Raw genomic sequence first — 27061 nt, 5'->3', positions numbered from 1 at the left:
GTTACAGCATGGCCAAGTCTCCAACAATGAGATAGATTTGACATATAGACAATGTAAGGACGGCGGTTGAACTGATCATAATGGACAAATTTTTAATGGACAATTTTTTTCTATAATATTGTAGATGGGGAAAAATATAACCTTTGAAAAATAAAATCACCAATATTATAATATTCATTTTGAATCTTTTTATTTGGTTGATAATCATTAAATAAAGCAATTCTTAAGAATTCTCTTTAAGCTTAAGCTATATATAGTATTTGTATATTACAAAAATTAACTGGTAAAAAAAAAGTAAAATTAAAAAAATATAAAATTATGTGGTTCCTCAATAATCAAAAAAAAGTAAAATAAAAAACAACTCTTGATCGTGGTAATTAGTTTGTCATGCGGCAACATGAGTTTACTTCTTAAGAGCTTGGACGAAATTCGACATATCATATTCCTCATCGTATTGTTGTTCAGACCATAATTCTGGAAGATTTTCTATAATGGCATTCATGGAAACTTGTCCCGAACCAGTGGATGTCGAAGGTGTACTCTTTTTGTTGCTTTCACACTCTTTGTTCCTTTCGTTCAAATTAAACAAATCGAAAATTTGTCCAGTTCCCATGGTATCCAAGCTGGCATTTTCGGAACTAACAACAGTATTGGCAGTGAGCATTTTAAACTTTTGCAAGCACATAATTTTCTCTTCTAGAGATTTGCGCGTAATTAAACGATAAACATTTACAACTTTTCTCTGGCCAATACGATGAGCACGATCCATAGCCTGTAAATCTTTCATAGGATTCCAATCGTGTTCAACAAAGATAACTGTGTCGGCTCCAGTAAGATTTAAACCCAATCCACCAACCTAAAATACAAAACAAAAAATATGACATTGATGGAACGCTTTCATAATATTTTCTCAGATTTTGATATACCTGCGTGGTTAACAACAGAACATCTATACTAGGATCAGTATTGAAGTTGTTAACAATATCTTGCCGCATGGAGGCAGGAACACTTCCATCCAATCTCAAATATGTCGCTGTGGGCAAGTGCTTTTTCAATAAATCCTTTTCTACAATGTCCAACATAGCTTTAAGTTGACAAAAAATCAAAGCGCGATGTTGAGAAACAGATTCTGTCTGTACACCAATACCACAATCCAATAAAAGTTGCCTATAAAAAATCATACGTGATGGGTAACATTATGCCCATGGTAAATGTTGTAAAATATACTCACTTTAAAGCCGGTAGTTTAGCCGAATGTTCGATATCATTGAGGGAACTTTGTTGCATTTGCAATTCTTGTGTTATCTTTAAATATTCTGGATGCTTTGGTAACAAGACTAGTTTAGGATGGTTGCAAACATTTTGCAAGTAGCGCAATGCATGGAATATATGGGTTTTTGCATTGAAATCGCCACCATTTTCGAGACAGTCTTTAATTTCTGGATTAAGATGAGCACGACTGAAATCTTCATACAGCCTCTCCTGCAAAGGACTCAATTCGCATAATAGATCTTGGGTAATTTTGGGTGGTAGATCCTTCAAGACATCCTCTTTGACACGACGCAAAAGGAATGGCAAAACTTGACGATGCAAAGCCTCCATGGCCAACACTCCGGCCTCTTGTTCTTTCGGCGAGCTTTTAGCATCCCTTGAAGCGAATATGGGTCTAGAATAACGGGCCACAAACTGCTTCTCCGTTCCCAGGAAACCAGGCATGAGAAAATCGAATAGAGACCACAACTCCAAAACGTTATTTTGTATGGGTGTTCCCGAAAGTATTAAACGATGATTAGCTTTCAACATTTTTATGGCTTTGGAACTCTTTGTTTTGCCATTCTTAATTATGTGACCCTCGTCCAAAACGCAATAATTCCAGTGGACACTGCTGAAGAAGTCAATGTCTTTACGAATGGTATCATAGGATGCTACAACCAAATTGGCTTTTGTGCCAATTAAATAGCGAAGTTTTTCTCTGGAAACTGGCAAACCTACATAGTGCAAGGGAATGAGAATTTTGGGATCTTTCAAAAATTTCTCGACCTCATAGACCCAGTGGCCGGTTAGTGTTGGAGGACATATTACCAAACTTGGCAATGGTGTAGCTTTATCGATATAACGCTGATAATGATCACCGGCTAGTATACAAATGGTTTGTAGCGTTTTACCCAGACCCATGTCGTCACAGAGTATGCCATGCAAATTGTATTTATTAAGAAACCATAGCCAATTAATACCCGCCTGTTGGTAAGATCGCAACTCCACATTGATCGGTACGGGTACTTTGTAATCGGGTATTGTTTTGGGAGAAAACAGATAATCCAAAAATTCTCTATCTCTAGTTTTACGAGCTTGTAAATCGGCCGACTTTATTTCGTGCTTAATGCCATTACCTTGGTGTATGGAATCCAGTGGCATTAATTGAATGAGTGTTGCAAAACAATGAGTGGAGAGTAGTCGAACACTTTCATTTGTATCACTCATTGCTCCTAAAAGTGGAACCACTAGCAATACGATATAGGGGACTATTTTTATTTGTAATTTTTCCACAACACGCTCTATGGTCTCAATGGCACCCTGACGTTCGATGGTATTTTCAATTTTAGGCAGTAAGATCATTATATGGTTAACAACGAAGTCCATTATACGACATGGATCCAAGTTAGCTAATGTGGCCACACATCGAGCAGCCATGTGACGAACCTATAGAAGGAAAAGGTGAAAATAAGCTTGGATGAAAAAAGATTGCATCATGAATTGCCAATATGCAATAACTATTTAAGTTACTAGGGTATTACAATAAATTACTTGTTCCAGTGTACCTAAAGTACCCCCTACCAAAACATTCCAACGAGCCTACTTTTGTTTATTCAAATGAAATTTCTTTAGAAGTAATCGAGATTTCAGAACTAGAGTAATCAAAAAAATTTGTCAAAATTTTATTTCTATAGAAAATTTTGTCAAAATTTTATTTCTATAGAAAATTTTGTCAAAATTTTATTTCTATAGAAAATTTTTGCAAAATTTTATTTCTATAGAAAATTTTTGCAAAATTTTTTTTCTATAGAAAATTTTTGCAAAATTTTATTTCTATAGAAAATTTTTGCAAAATTTTATTTCTATAGAAAATTTTTGCAAAATTTTATTTCTATAGAAAATTTTTGCAAAATTTTATTTTTATAGAAAATTTTGTCAAAATTTTATTTCTAAAGAAAATTTTTTCAAAATTTTATTTCTATAGAAAATTTTATCAAAATTTTATTTCTATAGAAAATTTTGTCAAAATTTTATTTCTATAGAAAATTTTTTCAAAATTTTATTTCTATAGAAAATTTTTGCAAAATTTTTTTTTTATAGAAAATTTTGTCAAAATTTTATTTCTATAGAAAAATTTATCAACATTTTATTTCTAAAGAAAATTTTTTCAAAATTTTATTTCTATAGAAAATTTTTGCAAAGTTTTATTTCTATAGAAAATTTTTGCAAAATTTTGTTTTTATAGAAAATTTTGTTAAAATTTTATTTCTATAGAAAATTTTGTCAACATTATATTTCTAAAGAAAATTTTTTCACAATTTCATTTCTATAGAAAATTTTTTCAAAATTTTATTTCTATAGAAAATTTTTTCAAAATTTTATTTCTATTTATTTAATTTATGTCACAATTATATTTCTATAGACATTTTTTTCAAAATTTTTATTTTTTTATAGAAAATTTTGTTAAAATTTTATTTTCATAGAAAATTTTGTTAAAATGTTATTTCTATAGAAAATTTTGTCAAAATTTTATTCCTATAGAAAATTTTATCAAAATTTTATTTCTATAGAAAATTTTGTCAAAGTTTTATTTCTTAGAAAATTTTGTCAAAATTTTATTTATATAGAAAAATTTGCCAAATTTTATTTCTATAGAAAATTTTGTCAAAATTTTATTTTTATAGAAAATTTTGTTGAAATTGTATTTCTATAGACATTTTTTTCAATTTTTTTTTTATAGAAAATTTTGTTAAAATTTTATTTTCATAGAAAATTTTGTTAAAATTTTATTTCTATAGAAAATTTTGTCAACATTTTTTTTCTATAGAAAATTTTTGCAAAATTTTATTTTTATAGAAAATTTTATTAAAATTTTATTTCTATAGAAAATTTTGTCAAAATTTTATACCTATAGAAAATTTTGTCAAAATTTTATTTCTATAGAAAATTTTGTCAAAAGTTTATTTCTATAGAAAATTTTGTCAAAATTTTATTTCAATAGAAAATCTTGTCAAGTATTTATTTATATAGAAAATTTTGTCCAAATTTTATTTCTATAAAAAATTTTGTCAACATTTTATTTTTATGGAAAATTGTTTTTAACAATTTTTTTATGAAAATTTTTCAATTTTTTTGTGGAAAATTTTGTCAACATTTTATTTTTATAGAAAATGAGACGACTTCCCGCCTATGGCGCAAGCCCATGTAAAATTCATTCCTCCCCAGCCAATTTTGCACCAATTGTGGGATTAAAAAAGAACATTTTCATTGCTTTTGGCTACGCTTTGTTTTGCTGGAATTAAATTAAATTCATTGTAATTCTAAGCGGTTCCATTTTCTTTTGTATTCAATGGTAAGGCTACTGGATATGGTGGGAAAATTTTGAAACAAGGAAAACAAAATTGACTGATGCCATCGAGTGCTATGGTTTTTTCAAGCAGTGCTATCCTTGCAGTATTTTTGTTTTTTGCTGTGCCACTAAATGCCATACTTTTTTGGTTTTTGTGCCAACTTTTTTTCATACAGTGCCACTTCTTAATTACATTTATTTATAGTGCAATATTTGTATACAATTTTATCTTAAATACCGCTAAAATTACGGATTGATAGGTGTCTTAACTAATAATCGTGAACAATGTTTTCGGAACAGCCTAAAAGTATGCAACGATTTTTTGCATTATATTAATCTTAATGGTTAATCTTCAATAAAACTCTTATATAAATAGGTTTAATTGTTACTTTCTCTTTAGGAAAAAGTGTGCAACTTTTTCTGCCACTGTTTTTAAAATGTGTGTGCCACTTTACTTCACATTCCGGGTTCTACTTCCTTAAGATGCATTCTTGCTTCATGCGCTTATTAATCTTTGCCCTTGGTAACAAAACAAAATAGCAGACATTACTTACCGCTTTGAAAGGATGTGCAATGAGATTTCCCAACGATGGCAACAATTCAAATAGCTTTTCATGCAAATCACTATGAATATAAGGGGCAGCAATTTCGAGTAACTGCAACGAAGTCATTAGATCATTTGTCTGGCCCACATCAATGACAATATTTGTAAGTATTTCCATTTTAGGAAAGGCTATCATAAAATGTTTTATCTTTGTATAGATTAATTGTTCGAATATAGGAACTTTCTCCATTAGCTTATTGCCAAAGTGTTGGCACAGCTTTATAATGGCACAAGATGAGCCAATGCGTTGTATGCGATTCCTCTTTAGTTCCAACTCATTTGCTAAAGATTTGGTACCCAATTCCGTTGCATGTGCCACAGCAGCAGCAGCGGCTAATGTTTCACTTAAAGGAGGTCTTCCGGGACCTCTTGAGGTGCTAGGTGCAGCTCCGGTAATAGTTGAGTTTGATTTGCTGCTATTATTGTTAGTAGTGTTTTGTTGCAAGCTTAATGTTAGTATGCCATAATAAACGCATGAATCACTTTCGCTTGTAGAATTTATGGCGGGAGTCTCATTCAGAGTCACTGGGGCATTGACCTGAAAAAAATATGTTTCTCTATGTTTTGAAATGTCATAAAGGAAATTTCAATTTAATTCTTACAATCTTTGGTGTAAATTCGCTATCGCTCTTGAGAAGTGCACAAAGATTATTTAATAGTTTACTATTTGGGCTGGGATCACGATCGCACACTTGATCCATAAATTCCACTAAGAATTCACATGACAACTCTTGCAGAAGAGTGCCTTCTTCTCTTTTTATGGATTCCATTAGAGGTTTGACGACAGGATTCAGCTTTTCCGGCAAGCATTTCAAACAAACAATAGCCCCTGCCAATGCTGCCTGTGTACTAATATTGTATTTGGCCTGTTCACTTGAAGTTTGTTGGAAGGCACTCTGTAATCCCTTGCGACGGTCTTCTAACATTTCGAGAATCTTCGGTTTCAATGGAAATTTTCGCAAATCGGCGGTGAGTGTTGTGGCTACAGCTTCAATTTGTTCCAGATTTAGTACTTTAACATTATCAAAATCGTGTATAGGAATTTTATATTGCTTTAAGGTAGCAATAAAATCTTGAGTCTCTTGATGCAGTCTGCAAATGAAAACAAACAAAGAACACTTGATTCCTCTACTTTTACTTCTAGTTAGCACTAATACTCACCTTGTTAGCGATACAGCTACTTCTTCATAGTATATATATTCCAGGACACAGCTGCGCAACTTCTCTTGCAATTCCAAGGGGCCAGGACAAACTGTTGGATCACACTTTGCCCAAAATGCAATAATTAAGCTGCATACCAGACGCTGTACTGCAGACCGTGATTTCAAATGACCTAATAGAACTTTTGCATAGCAATCCATAGGACTGCTTTCAGTCTCTGGTGAATAAACTACACCCGGTGCTGGTTGAACCAGGTAATGGGACAAAGAACCCAATACACGAGCCGCCGTCACACGGGCTCGTATGTAATTCTTTTCTCGAACCTCTATGGGTGTAGACTCGGAGCCACCTAAGTATAGTTTTTGTATAGCCAAAGAATTTGATCCACCCAAATCATCGGCCAGTCTATGTTGTCTCCTACGTTGTGCCGATGGGGATGAAGTATTGTTATCTGTTGCAGGGGTGGGTGCATGAGATACAGCATGAATAAGTATTGAAGGATCAAAGGCCAAACGTGGCGGTTGCATAGCTAAACATATCCATGATGATACAAAAGGACATGCAGCATGAAGCAAGGCTCCCAAATCGGCATTAACAATTAAATTTAGCCATACCAATTTGGCCAATTCTTGAATTTCTGACAAAGGCTCGACTAGAATACGTTGAAAAACATGTCGTAGGGCTTCTTGCAAAAGTTTCCAATCCCATTCGATAACCCCAAAATTTAATCGAAGACTTTTTGAATCAAAACTTAAATGTGTACTAGTAGCGGCTACAGTGGAAGGTGATGAGTTTGCCGAATTTACAATGACTGTCTCGGTCTCATTATGTAGTGGCGTGGACTTCTCATTTAAAGTATTTTTGGTAAGTGTTTGCAGAGTTATTAGAGTAGATCTGCGTACTGAACTTGTGCTGTGAGAAAGAAATGGCCAAAGGCGAGGTATTAAAGTAGACATTGGTTCCATTCTAGAAAATAAAAAACAGAACATTGGTAAAGATCAATAACAATATGTGAGTATTGTCAATTCGAACTTACTGGATCCAAGAGGAAGCATTTGGAAGGCATAGTATGGCAGATAAAAGACCCATAAAATTATTACTCGCTGATGTTAATTCATCTTGGTCTAATAGTAAATCCCATAACATTTTCACAATCGACGAAACTTGGGTAGCATTCAAAAGCTTCGGTAGCCATGTGGCCACTGGTATAAGTGTACTAGCGGCAACAGCTCCTACATCATCGACACTATCGAATAGTCCCATTAGGATGTCATTGATGGTTTGCGGTAAATAAATTTGTAACAAATCTTCGCGTACTACAAACACATATTTCATGCCCAATAGACCACCATGACGGACTTCCCATTCACTTTGTTTAAGTAGTGTTCGCAGAATGTAGACTATTTCATGGACTTTATTAGCTTCCATTTCTTTGACTATTGTCCCCAAGACTTGGGCACAGGTTTCTCGAACTGGGGCTACCACCTGATCAGATATAAAGTCACCGAAACGATCCAAACACAGAACGCAAAGTAGACGCAAGGCAGCATCTTCTAACCATAAGTTGTGATAATGGTGCATCTGTTGAGTTAGCAAAAAAAAAAACAAATTATATATATTAGCAGTTAGCAATAGGAGTACAAAACTACAAACCTCTTCACGAGTCATATTCAAACTTTTCCCTGCTCCCGAAGCTTGTTTATTGATTAATTCACGTAAAGCCGTTGCGGCACCATGACGTATTTCCCATTTGGGATTGAATAAATCGACATAAAGGCGGGCACAAAAATTCTCCAAGGGCCAATGGATAGCATCTATCCACAAACCAGTGGCATCGGGAACAGGATCTAATTATAAATGATAATAAAATGTATTTATTTCAATTCATATTCAATTCATTTACCATTTAAGCTGTAGAATATATCTTGTCTGTGGGCATCCCCTGTGGTCTTCAATTTTTTCTTTTCTGGTTCATCCGTTGAACCATTTGACGAAGAGGCTGGTGTAGCTACAGATATTACACCGGGTGCTGAAGACATGGCTGCTAAATTTTGTCTTGCCTTTCGTTTTGCTCTATTCATCTCGCGACAACTTAATTGCTGGCCATTTGTGGGCAAGACATTCATATTTGGCTTGATATTGAGTATATGTTCGACGGGCACTTTTTCCTCATTAATATTGTAATTGCTACCACTGCGCATCATATCTTCATCGGAAATTAAATCTGTTAAATTCACACCCAATTTCGAAGCCTGTGTCAATCCTAACTTCTCGTTTAGCAAAGCCCTTTGACGGCTTAAACGTTCGGCAGCATTATCTCCATTGGCTGCAGGGTCCCCACGTGCCAATGCTTCTTCGTTAAAATCGAATTCTATACCCTCTGAGCCTATGAGTCTTGCTCCTTTCTTCAGGACTTGTTCCAAATTGAATTCCGCAAAGGATAAATAACGTTCCTTATACAAATCACTATTGGCCGAAGCGGATGTGGCTGTAGTTGTGGACGAAGCATTTGAGTGACAACTACTCTCTTCATCTCCGGTTGTTTCTTCTTTTTTAATCTCCTTTTTAATGGCTCCTCCACCACCTCCAATGGAGGCATACAATTCTGGTTTCCATTCAGGAACATTACTTAATATAGCTTCCACAGCTTGAGCTGCAGCTATACGAGTGTCCCATGACGAGCTGTGCAAATATCCAATAAGACGATTAAGCAAAGTATGCAACTCTTGGGGATATAGTTTTTGGATTTCACCAATTTGTTTAGCGGCAGCCTTACGGGTAACGGCTGATGAACCCGATTCCAATAAGATAAAAAGCCGATCAAGTCTAGACGAACAAAAATGGAGACAATGTGCATATCACATTATTAACACTTGACATTAATGGATAGAGTTAAGAAAGAAAAAACCCTCAATCATCAATTCATATTTATACAGATGGTCGTTCATAACATAGACTCACCTAGATGTCATTGCTGCTATCCGTCGCACCTTACTACCACAGAAGCAACAAGAAGCAGGTGCAATTAAACAGTGGTATTGAAACCAATTTATTGGTATTGTTTGAAAGAGTCTTCTGTGCAATTAATTCTGGAACGAAATTCAAATTGCCAAATTAAAAACAGTCATTTTTAGCCGAAATAGTAAAAAGTTATAGCAAACATCACCAGTTTTGCATTTATTGGAGCCTGGCCATAAATTCGGATTCGGGTGCAATTTAAACAAAATTCGAATATTGAAATACAAAAATTTTACTAGCTAGTGGCCTATCCTACGATTAAGTACTTCTCAGATTAGAACATTAGGCGTATTAGTCCATTCCCAATAAACACAGGTTGAGCGTTTTTCAAATGCAACAACTTTCCAGTTTGAGGGTAAATATAATTTTCAACATAAATTCAACTTGACTTGAAATAGCTCATCTTCAATACATCTTCAAATTGTTTGCGAATTACTTCCAATTTGCCAAAATGTTGACGAAATCTTTGAAAAGGTGTTGAAGATAATATGAGAAAACTTTGACAAAACACTACCCTAAAATGCAACGAAAAAACCATGTGGTTTTCAATACTTATTTGTGCAACGAAGTTCGTGGTCAATTGCAAGAAATAAAAAAATGGAAAATTTTAGACAAATAACCAAATAGTTTATAAAAATAGGAAAGTGAAAATAAAAAATGAAATAAAACTTTAAAGAAGTCTCTTTGCAGAAAACTAAAATTATGGATTCTACGTTTTTGAAAACATTAAAAAGCTGACCAATGAAAAAATGGTGGACAATTAACTGGAACTGCTTCAAATAGTTTATAATAATTGGTACGTCAATATGAAAAATTAAATCAACACTTTAAAGAAGTCACTAAATTTAAATCTCTTTGCAGAAAACTAAAATCTTTGGATGCTACATTCTTGCAAACAATAAGAAGCTGACCAATGAAAAATGAGTTGCTTATCGACAAGAAAAAGTTTCCAGAAACATTACAAGTGCAACCAATTAAAATTGTTAAAAACAACAAATTGTTGAAATCACCAACTTCTGGATGAAAATGTGCATCACATCGTCAGTTTAATTCATATGTTATTATCAGTTTAAAATGGATATATTGTGAATTCCTTCTGCTGGAAATCAATTCTAACACGCGGTCCAGTACGTTCCTAATTTCAAATTGCCCGTATGTTAATAAAAGGAACGAACCAAAAGGAAGGATATCGAATTATCAATGCAAAAGTGTTTACTAATAATGTTTAAGATATTTAAAGTTTTCTTGTTTGTTTGTTTTTTTTTTTTTGTTCCTATTTGTTGATATGTTTAATAAGATTATTATTTATCAATTGGTATTGTAGTGTATTATGCAGTGTAGTGTATTATGTAGTGTAGTGTATTATTATATATTTTATTTTGATGAAAATGAATAAATTATACAAAATCCATAGAATTTTGGCTTTGACTATCAATTTGAAGTGGGGATATTATTCATACAAATTTATGTTGAAAAGTATTTGCAACGATGTTAATTTTGAATTTGACTCGCATCGAAAATTGTTTGACAAATTATTGAGTAGCGATGAATTTCAATTTGAGGATAACACTTGAAATATTCTTGCTAATGTGTTGAATTTCACTGTTGAGGGTAATGTCTGTTTTTTGTTGAGAACGCGATTTTCGCAACAATTTCTCAACTTGAATATAACCCTAATCCTTTGAAAAAATGTTTGAAAAATTGTTGAAATTTAGCATTTTTCAAACGTTTGTGTTTATTGGGTTGTGTCGCTGTGGCGAACGAACTTCTTTCTTATCAATAACTGCTGTCCGATTCAGCGTTGCCAATTTGGCTTTTTTCCTGCAAGATCCGGCTTTTTTCAAGTCATTTAGCTGGGAAAAATGCATTTAGTTTTTAAGGTGGGTATTAAGTTCGAAATATTAAGTTCGAGCCGCAAAAATCGTAATTTTTCACTATTACTTTTCTTTAATAATCCATTTTAAGGAATACAAACTTTGTGAAAATTTGCTATGGGCTATTTTGCCCATCAAGTTATAATAAAATTTGCAACAAATATGTATAGTTTCATGCCTTTTTTATCTATTTAGTTTTTACTTTAGCGGCTAAACTCGAACTTAATACCCACCTTTAGCTATTTTTCTGTTTTTTTTTTTCATGGCCCTTTTAGCGGTTTCAAATCTTTTTTATTATTGACATATTTCTATTAAAATATGGACAAAATTTCTTTTTTAACTAACCCTTAGGTTAGGTTAAGTGGCAGCCCGATGTATGAGGCTCACTTAGACTATTCAGTCCATTGTGATACCACATTGGTGAATTTCTCTCTTATCACTGATTCCATGTTAAGCTCAATGACAAGGGACCTCCTTTTTATAGCCGAGTCCGAACGGCGTTCCACATTGCAGTGAAACCACTTAGAGAATCTTTGGAACCCTCAGAAATGTCACCAACATTACTGAGGTGGGATAATCCACCGCTGAAAACTTTTTGGTGTTCGGTCGAAGCAGGAATCGAACCCACAACCTTGTGTATGCAAGGCGTGCATGCTAACCATTGCACCACGGTGGCTCCCTAACTAACCCTTGCTACCAGAATAAGGTTTTCTACATTTGAAATATTTAACAATTTAAGCTGGGGACTATGTTCAGTTTTCAAGCTGAAAACCAGCTTGTTTTCACGGTTACTTTTTTAAATTAATGAAATTATAAATACAAAATGGTTCGCAATCAATTCCTTAGATCTTTTCAATTCATTATTTCACAAGACTTTATAAAAATATAATCGTCTTCATATATATTTTTGTACTTTTAATTTAGTGTTTTGGTGAAAAATACGAACATAGTACTCACCTTTAAACATTAACAATGATTTCCTCCACTAAACGAATGACTTCCATTACAATTTTTTTATTAAAATTATCAAAATTTATCAACCATATACACCTTCTGTTCGTTTACACCCGACGCTTCCAATCGTTATTACTATTTTTCTATTTTTCTGCACTACCTAATAGACAAAACATAATGCAGGGATGTAACAACAACCATCAAAGAGTTGAAAATTCCAATCATATTCACCCATGAACAATTTTCTCAACATGTGTTTTTAGATGGAAAAACATTTGCATTTCGCATTTCAAACTAAACCAATAATATCTGTATTCATATCAAATAACTTACGAACAAGAAATGTTTGGGTAAAACTACAAAACATCTGCATAGATGTGCATCCTATAACTTAACAGTAATAATATCATTATTAAGGAAAGAATATCTGCGAATGTGAATAATGGCAATGCATTTATCTAGCACTCTCATGCAGAAAAAAAACATGGATAATTTCTTTAGTGACACAAAAGGGAGTGTGTGGTCATTGCTAATAGCAATGACATTTCGAAATAATTGCACACAGAAAAAAATATCACCAAAATATTTCCAATTAAAAAGTTAATTGAAGTTGAAAATTTTTTCAATTAATAAATTAATTGATACAATTAACTTTTTAATCATGATAGAAACATTAAGTTAATTAAGTCAATGATTGAAATTTTTAAAATGTTTAATTAAAAAATTAATTATACAATTAACTTTTTAATCAAATTCGGAAGACTAATTCAGTTAAAAAAGTGCTGATTTTTTTTTTTACTTTTTTAATTAAAAATGTATTTCAAACAATCATTTGTTCATCCAAATAAAAACTCTAAGCCAATCTAACTAAGTAATTAAAAATAGTTACCTTTTTTAATTAATAAATTAATTGCGTTTTGCAATCAACATCAATTAAATTTTTAATTGAATCAATTAAAAAATTAATTGAATTTTGCTGAAAAAAATCAATTAATTTTTTAATCAAGAATTTTTTCTATGCCCAATTAAAACTGTGATTGATACTATAATTTTCGTGATTGAAGACATTTCAATTAAAAAATTAATTGGCTCAATTAATTTGGTGATTGAATCAGAGAAAAAATTTTTTGTGTGCACAATCCTAGAAAAATGTCTCAACTTAAAAGAATATTTTAATTAAAGTGTCTTAAGCTATACTTTGTTTGGTTAACTTTTATGGAGACATTTATGCATGTCTTCTAATATTGAGCCGATTATTGGCTTGAGGGCGAAGCTTTAAGGGCGTTACAGGCTATATGGGATATCTAATCAATAGATTAGATAACATAATCCTGCGTCATATAGTACATCTTTCAAGATATGACTTTTTGGGCATCCTAAGGTTTATTGTTCCCAGTCGAACTCTCGCCCATACAATTTTTTTGATTAAAAATGCTTTAAGCAATTCTTTGTCTGGCTACGTATAACGGAGAAATATATACAGGATTCTTTGAGCCGGAAATACATAGAGGAACACTTAATCAATAGATATGCAGGTCAAGGGTGAGGCGAAGAACAAAACGATAAATTTAAATGGCATTGGGAGAAGCCCAATCCAATTCAAGGAGGGAGATACTCAGGGTCTGAGCATACATTTACGACGGTATAATACGTATGTCGCAAAAGTCGTAAACTAATGTAGAAAACCTAGATTTAAATAAAAGAAATTATGAATATTTTTAATTTAAATTAGTTTGGCTACCACATAAAAAGGATGCAAAAAATTTGCTGTTATATGATAACCTTGAAAACTTAACTAGTTTTAAATCTCTCATTAGTAACTTTAAACTATTGATGGTTTGCTAGGTTCACAATGTACATCCAAGCTTCTTTTACATCAGCGAATGACTAGGTAGATTTTTGAAAATTTTTAATTTGTATGGAAATTAGCTCTAATAAGTCAAAAAGTGATTTTATAAATGTCTCTCAAAAAAGTAGTTCACTTATGAAAGTCTTAAGTAGTGATTTTCCTTCGCTTTCAGTTTCTGCAGAAATTAATCCACGTTTACTGCACCATCGAGTAAAACATATCAGTTTTGGTTTGAAGTGTTCCATTGAAACAAGTCTATACTCCAGTATACTTTTTTTAAATTCGCTAATAATAATATGAACATTTTTGAGAATTAAAACTTCTTCGAACATATCATCATCTTGGATATCGTGGAATTCGCGGCCCAGCAGATGCAACTGAGGTATTTTGATTTTGCAACGTTTGTTAAATTTAAGACGTATATGTGACGTTTACAACCTTACGACAGTCGCAAACCTAAACATGTATATACAGCCGTAAGTTCGGCCAGGCCGAATCTTAGGTACCCTCCACTTCTACTAAAGATCCACAATCGATTTACTTGGGTTGCGGTAACATTTGCCGATGGCAAGGTATCTTAAAACTTCTTAACACCGTCTTCTAAATTGTAAGTTGATCCATACGGGGTATATATAAAAAAAAGCCGATTAAACACGTATATAATTCAGTTTGACAAAATTTTCTATAGAAATAAAATTTTGGTAGATTGTTTTTGGCGATATGGGCCAATTTTTGTGTGATTGGCGATCGGCTATATATACCCATAGACCGATATGGACCAATGTTTGCATGGTTGTTAGAGACCATATACTAACACCACGCACCAAATTTCAATCGAATGGTATGAATTATGCTCCTCCAAGAGGTTCCGGAGGTCAAATCTGGGGATCGGTTTATATGGGGGCTATATATAATTATGAACCGATATGGACCAATTTTTGCATGGTTGTTAGAGACCATATACTAACACCACGTACCAAATTTCAATAGGATCGGATGAATTTTGCTCCTCCAAGGGACACCAGAGGTCAAATCTGTGGACCGGTTTATATGGGGGCTATATATAATTATGGACCGATTTCGACCAATTTTTACATGGGTGTTTGACGCTATATATTAAGACCACGTACAAAATTTCAACTGAATCAGATGAATTTTGGTCTTCTAAGAAGATCCGGAGGTCAAATCTGTGGATCGGTTGATATAGGGGCTATATATAATTATGGACCTATATGGACCAATTTTTGCATGTTTATTATAGACCATATACTAACACCATGTACCAAATTTCAGCCAGATCGGATGAAATATGCTTCTATTAGAGGCTCCGCAAGTAGAGGTGTGCACGTGACACGAAATTGTCGTGACTCACGAAAATTTTCGTGATTCGTGCGTGAGTCACGCTCATGACAACGGTGTGAGTGTGCGTGAGCGTGATTAACAAACCAAAATGCCGTGCGTGAGCGTGAGTCACGAAAATAATATCTTCGTGAGCGTGCGTGAGTAACGAATTACACTCACGAAAATATTCCTGCTCACCAACATAAAACGCTTAAGAGTTAAATTCAATTACAATTTTAGTGACACCTGAGATGTTAAGAGTTTAATAACACTCTCGATTTTAATAGTGCTCATGTTTTCAGACACTTCGGTAAGGTAAATTAATCATAAAATTATTCGTGAGTCACGATATTTTTCGTGAGTCACGGTATTTTTCATGAGTCACAACGTTTTCGTGCGTGAGTGTGAGTGAGTACAAATTTTCTTTTCGTGAGTGTGCGTGAGCGTGAGTCCTACCAAAAAATATCGTGCGTGAGTGTGCGTGAGTATGATTTTTCAGTCGTGAGTGTGCGTGAGCGTGAGTAAACTATTACTCACGTGCACACCTCTATCCGCAAGCCAAATGTGGGGATCGGTTTATAAGGGGGCTATACGTAAAAGTGATCCGACATGGCCCATTTGCAATACCATCCGACCTACATCAATAACAACTAGTTATGCCAAGTTTCAAGTCGATAGCTTGTTTCGTTCGGAAGTTAGCGTGATTTACACAGACGGTCGTATGGACATGCTTAGATCGACTCAGAATTTCACCATGTCCCAGAATATATATACTTTATGGGGTCTTAGAGCAATATTTCGATGTGTAACAAACGGAATGACAAAGTTAATATACCCCCCATCCTATGGTGGAGGGTATAAAAAATGTGTTACAGACCATCTCTGGAGCAGAGAATGAAGCCGACCCATTTTTGTCGGCGGCGGCTGACACTAAATATTTGCCTCCGGCGGCGGCGGCTTGACGGCTAAAGGTGAGTACTATGTTCGGCTTTTTCACCAAAACACTAAATTAAAAGTACAAATATATTTATGAAGACTATTATATTTTGATCGAGTCTTGTCAAATATTGGGTGGAAAAGATCCAAGGAATTGTTTGCAAATAATTCTATATATCTAAATTAATTAATTAAAAAAAGTAACCGTGAAAACAAGTTGGTTTTCAGCTTGAAAAGTGAACATAGTACTCAGCTTAAGCCGATAAAAAATTATCTATTCGGCGGCGCAAAATTATCTATTATAAAATTAATTTGAAATTTTTCGAATTGTAATGAGATTAGTTGTACAACCAATCCTACAATCAAATTTACATTTCATTCAAATTTTTTGAGCTAAATTTTTGTAAAACTATTATAGCAACTTGATACTAATTCATTGAAGGTGGAAAGTTCAAAATTTTGGCAAAAACTATAACAAATATTATTAAGTTTTTCTGATATAAATCAATATTTTAGATTAATTGGCGGCTAAATTTGAGTCGAGATGAGTCGACACATTCGGCGGCGGCGGCGGCGTCGACTTCTAAAAACGGATCGGCGACGGCTAAAATCGGCGGCGCGACTCGGCGGCTTCATTCTCTGCTCTGGAGCTACTTAGACAATATGTTGTTAAATTTGTTGTTTTGCCGCTTGGGGAGACAGATATTATAATCTTTTTGGCATTATAGCCGGCATATTAAGTTAATTCAGATAGCTAGAGATACTGGACCGGAGCTGGGATAGCTCCGATAACCTAAATGAATAAGGTCCGACCTTCCCCTTCCGTGATCTCTCATCTTTACCTTCGATTAGAAGGTGGTCTGTCGTCGTGAACAATGATAAAACGATAAATCAGCATAGACTCTTAAAACACGTTGGTATGAGCCACATGCAGCGCCGCCTGTACCATGCGATCATGCGACCAAGTTAACTTACTTATTCCCTAAACTCGAACATAATCAGGATGTGTCGTTCGGAATTGCGGTTTGAATAAACCGTATTCTTAGGCTGACGACAGAGTGGGAGCGAGAAGCGTTGCTATGATATGGCGCTATACGGAGCTATAAACCTCTGTGTGTGTTTTCTTATGGTGTAGCGCAAAAGATGTCAGGGTAAATGCGTAGCTAGAAGCGAGACGATGCTAGTTTGAGCGAGAAAGCGTGTTGTGCAATGGTTTATAGCAAGAACTCGCATTGTCTCTGTTTGTTTTTCTTTTTTTTTTTTTGATTTTTCCAGTATTGGGTTCATTCTTTAAACATCTTGTTTTGCATTTCCATGAAATAAATCATTTTGTGACCAATATTTGTGAGTTGTGAATAAAAAATATAATAATAAATATTAATAAAATTTAATCTCAATGTTATTATTAGTTTTTCGGCGGGTAGTATTGTGGTTTTTATAAAATTTGACCAATTTTTCTCTAGTTTATGTTCGATTTTTTTTCAAAATGTAGTCAAATGTCTTTACTGACATCCTGGTATAATTGAAAGATTTCTCGGGGTGGTTTCTAAGTTCATAGTACAAATTATGGAATTCCTCAATATTTTTTCTACTTTTGTTTATTTCATGAATTCCGTTCTTTCTTGCAAAAAATGCGTTGAAAGTATTTCGCGACAAGAAAAATTCTTCATCGGAATACATTTTACGTAAATAAACACCATATTACACCTGAAAAAAACGGATGTAAACAAACAACACGCTATGCTCCATATCGCGCTCACTCTGCCATAGTATAGCATTAATATAGCATGAACTATTATAGCATCTAGCATCGCTTTGCTTCTCGCTCCCACTATGTCGTCAGCCTTAGCGACGGTCGGCGTAAAATGGGATATTGGGATGCATGCTTCCAGTATTTTGTAACATGAATAGTAGCTGAATACAGTGAAACATCTAAGAAGTGAAAACTCTCACGGTCGCCTACATTTTATCCACATTTGGGTGGTGTCCAGTTATGAGAGGTTAATTTAAATGACGTAATTTAAAAAACGTCTCACTACAATTGTCCACTTTTGAGAGTTGTCCAATAACGAGTGCTGCCACAACAACCTAAATCAAAAAAGTCCGACCTAACGTAACCTAACCTAATTGATGGATGTAGACCAATCTGACCAAAATTATTTGTTATCTTGTATAAATTACATCATTATCGATAACAGTTATACTAAATATAAAAGTACAATTTTTAAATTGCTACTATATTTAAATAAAAAAAAAAAACACATTTGCCGTGCATTAAAATCGCATTAGCTTAAAATGTTGGAACCAAGAAAATTATTGTAATTTGAATGGGACTTTTAGTTGTAGTCCAATTAACACTTAAAATCTAGTGTAAATACACACCAAAATGCTATACATTTTTATGTTTATAGACATAAAATATAACCTTGGCTCATCAAAAAGTTAATGACAAGTGGAATTTAATATGTTATATTAGTTATAGTGGCAGCCCGATATGTCAGGCTCACTTAGACTATTCAGTCGGTCGATTGTGATACCGCAGGTGGTGAACATCTCTCTTATTCAATGAGTGCTGTCCGATTCTACGTTAAGCCCATTGACAAGAGACCTTTTTCTTATATCCGAGTCCGTTTTTGGTGTTCGGTCGAAACTGGGCTTAATAAATCCACCCTATGTATGCAAGGCGGGAATGCTAACCATTGCAACACTCTGGCTCCCTTACGTACATAAGAAATCATAAAGTATTCCACGTGGTGATTTCGGTTACATTTCAAGCGTACGGCCGTTACTGTTGGTAACTTTTAAAAATGGCACAAAATGTGACATTCGCAATAAAAAGTGGCACAAAAGAAATGAGAAAGATTTTAATTTTAAAAATATATTTTAATCTAAATGTTAGCCTGAAGTCAATGCAGGCTGGTTCTTCGCAGATAGTACAAATATGTAAAAAGTATGGCATTTCGTGACACCACAAAGAAGTGGCAAACTTGCCACCAAAGTGGCATACAAACAACGATGTAGGTGAAATGGAAGAAATTTTATATTAACTTTGTCATTCCGTTTGTAGCACATCTAAATATTGCTCTAAGACACTATAAAGTATATATATTCTGGATCGTGGTGAAGTTCTGAGTCGATCTAAGCATGTCCGTTCGTCTGTTGAAATCACGCTAACTTCCGAACGATACAAGCTATCGACTTGAAACGTAGTTGTTATTGATGTAGGTCGGATGATATTGCAAATGGGCCATATTGGACCACTTTTACGTATTTAAACCTACCACCAGATTTGGTTTGCGGAGCCTCTTAGAGATGAAAATTTCATCCGATCCGGTTGAAATTTGCTACGTAGTGTTAGTATATGGTATCTAACAACCATGCAAGAATTGGTCCACATCGGTCCATAATTTTATATAGACAACATATAAACCGATCCCCAGATTTGACCTCCGGAGCCTCTTGGAGGAGCAAAATTCATCCGATCCGGCTGAAACTTGGTACGTGGTGTTAGTATATGGTCCCTAACAACCTTGCAAGAATTGGTCCACATCGGTCCATAATTATATATAGCCCCCATATAAACATATCCCCAGATTTGGCTTCCGGAGCCTCTTGGAGGAGCAAAATTCATCCGATCCGGTTGAAATTTGGTAAAGGGTGATACGGTCAAAATTTGGTCAATATAAACTTGACGTATTTCTTTCAATTTTGCATTTAAAAGTCCTGAACACCCCTCATTTTGAAGGTGTGTGTGTGTGTAGAATGTTGCTCCTATTTTGATTTTGGAATTCACTCTTCAGTTGTCAAAATGCCGTCCAAGCAAGAAGAGCAGCGTATCAAAATTTTGCTTGCGCATCGCGAAAATCCGAGCTACTCGCACGCAAAGCTGGCAAAATCGCTAAAAGTTGCCAAATCAACCGTTACAAATGTAATTAAATTGTTTGGGGAACGTTTGCCGACAGCCAGGAAGTCTGGATCGGGGGGAAATCGAAAACCGGAAGCCGCTGAGACGACAAAGAGAGTTGCTGGTAGTTTCAAGCGAAACCCTAACCTCTCTCTCCGAGATGCCGCAAATAAGCTGGGAGTATCGTCTACAACCGTGCATCGAACCAAAAAACGAGCCGGACAATCGACTTACAAGAAGGTAGTGACTCCAAATCGCGATGATAAACAAAATACGACGGTCAAAGCGCGAACCCGGAGGCTGTACACGACGATGCTGACGAAGTTTGACTGCGTGGTAATGGACGACCAGTGTTGCCAGTATTGGGGATTTTTCCCCAAATCGGGGATATTTTTTCGTAAATGGGGACAAAATTTCTGAGTTGGGGATTTGGTGGGCAATTTCCATAAATTTCCGAATTTTTGTGAGGATTTTTGATTTCTATGAAAAATGTTGTCAATTTGTTTTCATATAGAAAATTTTGTCAAAATTTTATTTCTATAGAAAATTTTATATCTATAGAAAATTTTGTCAACATTTTATTCCTATAAAAAATTTTGTCAAAATTCTATTTCCATAGAAAATTTTGACAAAATTTTATTTCTGTATAGAAAATTATTTCAAAATTGTTTTTTCCAATTTTTTGTTCTATATAGTAAATATTTACAAAATTTTATTTCTATAGAAAATTTTCTCAAAATGTTATTTCTATACGAAAATTTTTTTAGAACATTTTGTCAAAATTTTATTTCTATAGAAAATTTTGTCAAAATTTTATTTCAATAGAAAATTTTGTCAAAATTATATTTTTATAGAAAATTTTGTTAAAATTTTAGTTCTATATAGAAAATTTTGTCAAAATTTTATTTCTATAGAAAATTTTTGCAAAATTTTATTTCTATAGAAAATTATCTCAAAATCATCAACAATTTTATCAATCTATTAAACAATAAAAAAATCTACCATTTCTGGTAAAATTCTACCAACTTTGGCAACGTGTCTATCACCTAACCTTACTAATTGAAGATTTAGAATTAAATTTAATTAATTTAGAATTAAATTCGTTCATAAATAAATGTGACAATTTTCATACCTCCAGCATTTGGAAGACGATCACCACTCTCTTGGCATTGTGGTTCGAAATCTTTATCTTATTCCAGGTTGCTGGATTTGCATAAATTGTAATTTTTAAATTATTACTGATTACAACAGAGCCTATTGCTTTATTTTTTTTCAAAAAAAAAAAAAAAAAAAAAAAACTTGTCAAAAATTTATTGGGGATTTTTATGAGGAATTTAAGTTTAAATTGGGGATTTTTGGGGACGAAAACATCACAATTTAGGGACAAGACCCAGAAAAATACTGACAACACTGTGGACAACGACACCTACGTCAAAGCCGACTACAAGCAGCTTCCGGGACAGGAGTTTTATACGGCCAAAGGAAGGGGAAAGGTAGCAGATAGTTTCAAGCACATAAAACTGTCAAAGTTCGCAAAGAAATATCTGGTTTGGCAAGCCATCTGTACCTGTGGCTTGAAAAGCAGCATTTTCATAGCTTCCGGGACTGTCAACCAAGAAATTTACGTGAAAGAGTGTTTGAATAAACGTCTGCTGCCTTTCCTGAAGAAACACGGTTGTTCCGTACTGTTTTGGCCGGATTTGGCATCTTGCCATTACGGTAAAAAGGCCATGGAGTGGTACGCCGCCAACAACGTGCAGGTGGTTCCCAAGGACAAGAATCCTCCCAACACGCCAGAGCTCCGCCCAATTGAGAAATACTGGGCTATTGTCAAGCGGAACCTAAAGAAGACCAAAAACACTGCTAAGGACGAGCAGCAGTTCAAGGCAAACTGGCTTTCTGCGGCGAAGAAGGTGGACAAGGTGGCTGTACAAAATCTTATGGCAGGTGTCAAGCGTGAGGCCCGGCAATTCGGATTTGGAAAAGCGAAAGCCTAACTGAATATTTTTCCTGAATTTTACACTAATTGAACTTGAAAAAGAAATTTAATTTGATTTTTTAATTAAACGATTTCACCGATTTACACGCGTTTTCCCTTGACCAAATTTTGACCGTATCACCCTTTACGTGGTGTTCGTATATGGTCTTTAACAACAATCCCAAAATTGGTCCATATCGGTCAATTTTTTCCAGATTTGGTTTTGGAGACTCATGGAGGAGCAAATTTCAACCGATTCAATTGAAATGCAGTACATTGTGCTAGTATATGACCGCTAACAACCATGTCTAATTAGGTCCATATCGTTCTATAGTTATATGTAGCCCTAAGATAAACCGATCCCCGATCACACAAAAATTAGTCCAAATCGGTTCATAATTGTATATAGCCCCCATATAAATCGACCCCTATATTTCAATTCTGTCTCACTAATTAACGCGCAAAAATTCATATCGTTTCGTAATTATTTGTAGACTTACCTATTTACCAATTTAGAAGACCATGTTAAGAAATTTCAAGATATCTTGCCATCGGCAAGTATTACCACAACCCAAGTAATTCGATTGTGGATGGCAATCTTTCGTAGAAGTTTGTGCGCAATCCATAGTGGAGGGTACATAAGATTCGTACTGGCCGAACTTACGGCCGTATATACTTGGCCGTATAGTAATATCTGGAGTGCTTGGCTTTTCCGAGAATTCTTGTGTGTTTGTATAGCCAATTCAGACTAAAACTTTCAAAATTATGAAAAAATTTTGAACAAATCTACTTTAGCACAAGTTGTTAAAAATAAACAAAATTTTTTTGAGTGTAGGAGAAGAGATTTCAAATCGAATATGTAAAGTAAAAAATTTGGCGGAAAAGCCTAGTTTTCGAGATATCGACATCTGAAAATCAGTATTTTCCTTTATAAAGGGTGATTTGTTAAGAGCTTGATAACTTTAAAAAAAAAAAAACGCATAAAATTTGCAAAATCTCATCGGTTCTTTATTTGAAACGTTAGATTGGTCCATGACATTTACTTTTTGAAGATAATTTCATTTAAATGTTGACCGCGGCTGCGTCTTAGGTGGTCCATTCGGAAAGTCCAATTTTGGGCAACTTTTTCGAGCATTTCGGCCGGAATAGCCCGAATTTCTTCGGAAATGTTGTCTTCCAAAGCTGGAATAGTTGCTGGCTTATTTCTGTAGACTTTAGACTTGACGTAGCCCCACAAAAAATAGTCTAAAGGCGTCAAATCGCATGATCTTGGTGGCCAACTTACCGGTCCATTTCTTGAGATGAATTGTTCTCCGAAGTTTTCCCTCAAAATGGCCATAGAATCGCGAGCTGTGTGGCATGTAGCGCCATCTTGTTGAAACCACATGTCAACCAAGTTCAGTTCTTCCATTTTTGGCAACAAAAAGTTTGTTAGCATCGAACGATAGCGATCGCCATTCACCGTAACGTTGCGTCCAACAGCATCTTTGAAAAAATACGGTCCAATGATTCCACCAGCGTACAAACCACATCAAACAGTGCATTTTTCGGGATGCATGGGCAGTTCTTGAACGGCTTCTGGTTGCTCTTCACTCCAAATGCGGCAATTTTGCTTATTTACGTAGCCATTCAACCAGAAATGAACCGAACACTGATTTTGGTAATAAAATTCAATGATGAAACGAACCGAACACTGATTTTGGTAATAAAATTCAATGATTTGCAAGCGTTGCTCGTTAGTAAGTCTATTCATGATGAAATGTCAAAGCATACTGAGCATCTTTCTCTTTGACACCATGTCTGAAATCCCACGTGATCTGTCAAATACTAACGCATGAAAATCCTAACCTCAAAAGAATCACCCTTTATTTTTCTTAATTCTGACAGCAATTTTAAATTATACCTTTAAAAATTGGGTATAGGTTGCCGGCCTTCGGCCGGAATTTGGTACTTTCATCTATGGACAGGGTCCAAAGTGAGCTAACGCGAACCCAAAGAGGATAAGTAGTCGGCCTTCGGCCAGGGTTTGAGACTTTCTTCTATGGACAGAGTCCAAAATGGGCTAACGCGAACCCAAAGAGGAGATGTAGCCGGCCTTCGGCCGGGGTTTGAGACTTTCTCCTATGGACAGAATCCAAAGTGGGCTAACGCGAACCCAGGACCTCTCCGGGTCCATGTTATTCTAAATATATTACTTTTGTGCGATGGATACTAAATCCCATATACGTGGCAATGAAAACTTTAGGGGCCCGTAACTCTGAAAATAGGTCTTTACGCCAAAAGTGGTATATTACATTTTGTGTTTAGAATCTAAAAGTATAAGTATAGTAATTGGACCAATCGGACCACTTGTACTAAAGTAGATTTAAGCCAAAAATTGTTAAAATCATAGCTTTCCTACCACAACAAAACAAAATTAACAAGCTGCAATAAAGTGGATTCGCCCAACAAAAAATTGTTAATATGGGCGACTACGTTTTAAACAACTAAAAATATATAAACATTTTTCAGCTACAGCATGTCAAAATCTATGAAACTGACCTACGCATAAAAATATTAAGATTATGCCCTCTTAAATTAACTATTTAAAAACAATATCGGCGATAATAAAAGACAAACCCGGTCTTTATACCACAAAACATATAATTCTGTAAAACCGGTTTACCGGGTCTTCTTATGCTCTTAGAACATTACAAAATTCGCATATCTGGCAACGCTGATCTCACACAAAGGCGATGCATGACCCCACACACACACACTCGCACACAACTATCAACGCCTTCATGTTCACTAACACACCAATTGAACGCCTCATAGAAGATTACTGCGATAACGAAGATTACCTAGGTTTCCAAGCTTTTAACAAATAGGATATTACCACACACTAGCCTTTTTTGTACAATTCTCTTTACTCACATTTTTCGCCGTTTTGTGACCAACTTTTTCCAATATCCAGCTTTTCTTTGTGGTACCACAATAGCAAAATCTAGCACTTGGTAGTGTATTGGTGCAATTGTTAGATTTTTATGTGTACTTTTACTTTTTTCAGCCACTTCCACTTGTACTCAATAATATTTTTTTTTTATTTGATAAGAAGCCAGTTATACACATACATTTTCCTTCTTTATCATATATAATTTTATTTTAGAAAAATACAAAATATACCGCTGGAAAATTTTTCTAATTTGTCAGACACCAATTTCTGCCAACGAATTGATTTTTTCACAATCACATTTTTGCGTTGCGTTGCAAATTAGAGGCTCGACAGCTCACACTATAGATATGTACACACAATTTTATTGGACTTTTTTTAATTTCACATACGGCTTAGCACACCGAATAAAATTTAATTCACTTCGAAGAATTTTAGAATTTTCAAATTTCTCAGGGAAAGCCATCATATCGCGATACTCTCAAATTTATACTGACAAGCAATCCATGAATGCCCCTCATTTTAAGGCCTTTTTTCGTGCTTGCCATATCGTTTGTAAGAACATTACGTCAGCTGATTATGACAGCAAAATATAACGGTTTTGTAGACAAATTCAATTAAATTCGCTCTAATGCCTAATATGCACATGAAAATAAAAATTACTAATTTCATAAATAATTAATAGTATTTTCTGCTTTATGAGGTAGCTAAAATAAAAACAAAGAGAAATTTTAAACATTTTTTAAGAAATTGTTACATATTATAAGGTAGATTGTAAGCTTTTTATCCAGGAAAAAGCAAGAATTTGCATTACATTTTAGCATAACGCCACTTATGGCCTGTTCCTGTATATCGAACGAAAGCTTTCTTTCGTATTCCAAACGAAAGAAAATTGATTTTTGTTCTTTTATTTCGAAAGGCAAGTCACTTCATATTTTGTTGTCGAGTAATAAACGAACATATACAATAAGTGTCAAGAAAAAAGTAAAAGCATTGTTAACATTTCAATGAATTCTCAGGCCAAAAATTTAAAAATACTCATTTTTAATAATCAATGTATTCTCATACAAACGAATCGAACTTTCAAGAGTAGAAAAACCCAAATTCATTCGAATTCGAGTGACTGCCTTTCTTTCGAACTGGTTTTCGTTCGATATACAGGAACAGGGCATTAGTTATTTGCTTGGTTTCGTGCACCGAAAGAAGATGCTCCTCATTAAAAACAATGCTCCTTACTAAAAACAAAGCTCCTCATTAAATACAATGCATTGAAGAAGTGCTTACATGCAAGGGATTTTCAATACTTTTTCAATATTAATTCTTGGAAAAAATATTGAAAATCCATTGCGTGTAATGGTGTTTTCTTTTCTTGTAAAAAAATACATACTTCTTTTGAATTTTGCCCGGAAAATTAACTTGTTAGGTTCTTTTCTACAAATACAGGCCAAATTGCGAAAATACTTCGATGTTTGTTGTGAAAATAATGCCACGAATAGAGGCAAATTGCGGGCACTCTCATAACTTGATTCGGAGCAACAATTGAAAAAAGTTTATTTCTTTAAAATAATACCCTGTTTCTATATGTCAAACGAAAACCCAGTCGATAGAAAAGCAGCCAGGCCAACTCGAATCAATTTGGGTTTCTGTATTTTTGAAAGTTCGTTTCGTTTGTATGATAATACATTGATTATCAAAAATCAGTATTTTCAAATTGTTGACCTGACAATTCATTCAAATGTTAACAATGGTTTTACTTTTTTCTTGACACCTATCATATATGTATGTTCGTTTCCAACTCGACAACAAAATATGACTTGCTTGCCGACATAGAGAAACCAAAATCAAATTTCTTTTGTTTGAAATACGAAAGAAAGCTATCGTTCTTGAAGAAAAGTAAAAGTCGCTAT

The 27061-nt window shown here is 34.3% G+C and overlaps 1 protein-coding gene across 1 annotated transcript; it reads right to left on the bottom strand.

Moving 5' to 3' along the window:
- Nucleotides 1-165: 165 nt before the first annotated feature.
- Hel89B (histone acetyltransferase 1) lies at nucleotides 166-25635 on the bottom strand. The gene is made up of 11 exons (XM_075290347.1): nucleotides 25139-25635; nucleotides 9330-9457; nucleotides 8272-9194; nucleotides 8022-8215; nucleotides 7405-7949; nucleotides 6369-7334; nucleotides 5810-6299; nucleotides 5158-5745; nucleotides 1232-2700; nucleotides 927-1167; nucleotides 166-856 (listed from the first exon to the last, which is right to left on the bottom strand). The coding sequence occupies exons 2-11, from the start codon at nucleotides 9338-9340 to the stop codon at nucleotides 404-406; spliced, it is 5880 nt and encodes a 1959-aa protein (XP_075146462.1). The 5' UTR covers nucleotides 9341-9457; nucleotides 25139-25635; the 3' UTR covers nucleotides 166-403.
- Between the last annotated feature and the right edge of the window lie 1426 nt (nucleotides 25636-27061).

This window comes from Haematobia irritans, chromosome 1 (genome assembly GCF_050003625.1).
Source record: "Haematobia irritans isolate KBUSLIRL chromosome 1, ASM5000362v1, whole genome shotgun sequence".
Classification (NCBI taxonomy): Eukaryota; Metazoa; Arthropoda; class Insecta; order Diptera; family Muscidae; genus Haematobia; species Haematobia irritans.
This window is presented reverse-complemented; position numbering and strand designations above follow the sequence as displayed.

What these genes read in the sequence shown, in the direction of transcription:
- Hel89B (XM_075290347.1), bottom strand. An exon ending in GCGAATTTACACCAAAGATT is followed by an intron (nt 5,746 to 5,809) that starts GTAAGAATTAAA and finishes TATTTTTTTCAG; the next exon opens with GTCAATGCCCCAGTGACTCT. An exon ending in TTCTGTTGTTAACCACGCAG is followed by an intron (nt 857 to 926) that starts GTATATCAAAAT and finishes TTTGTATTTTAG; the next exon opens with GTTGGTGGATTGGGTTTAAA.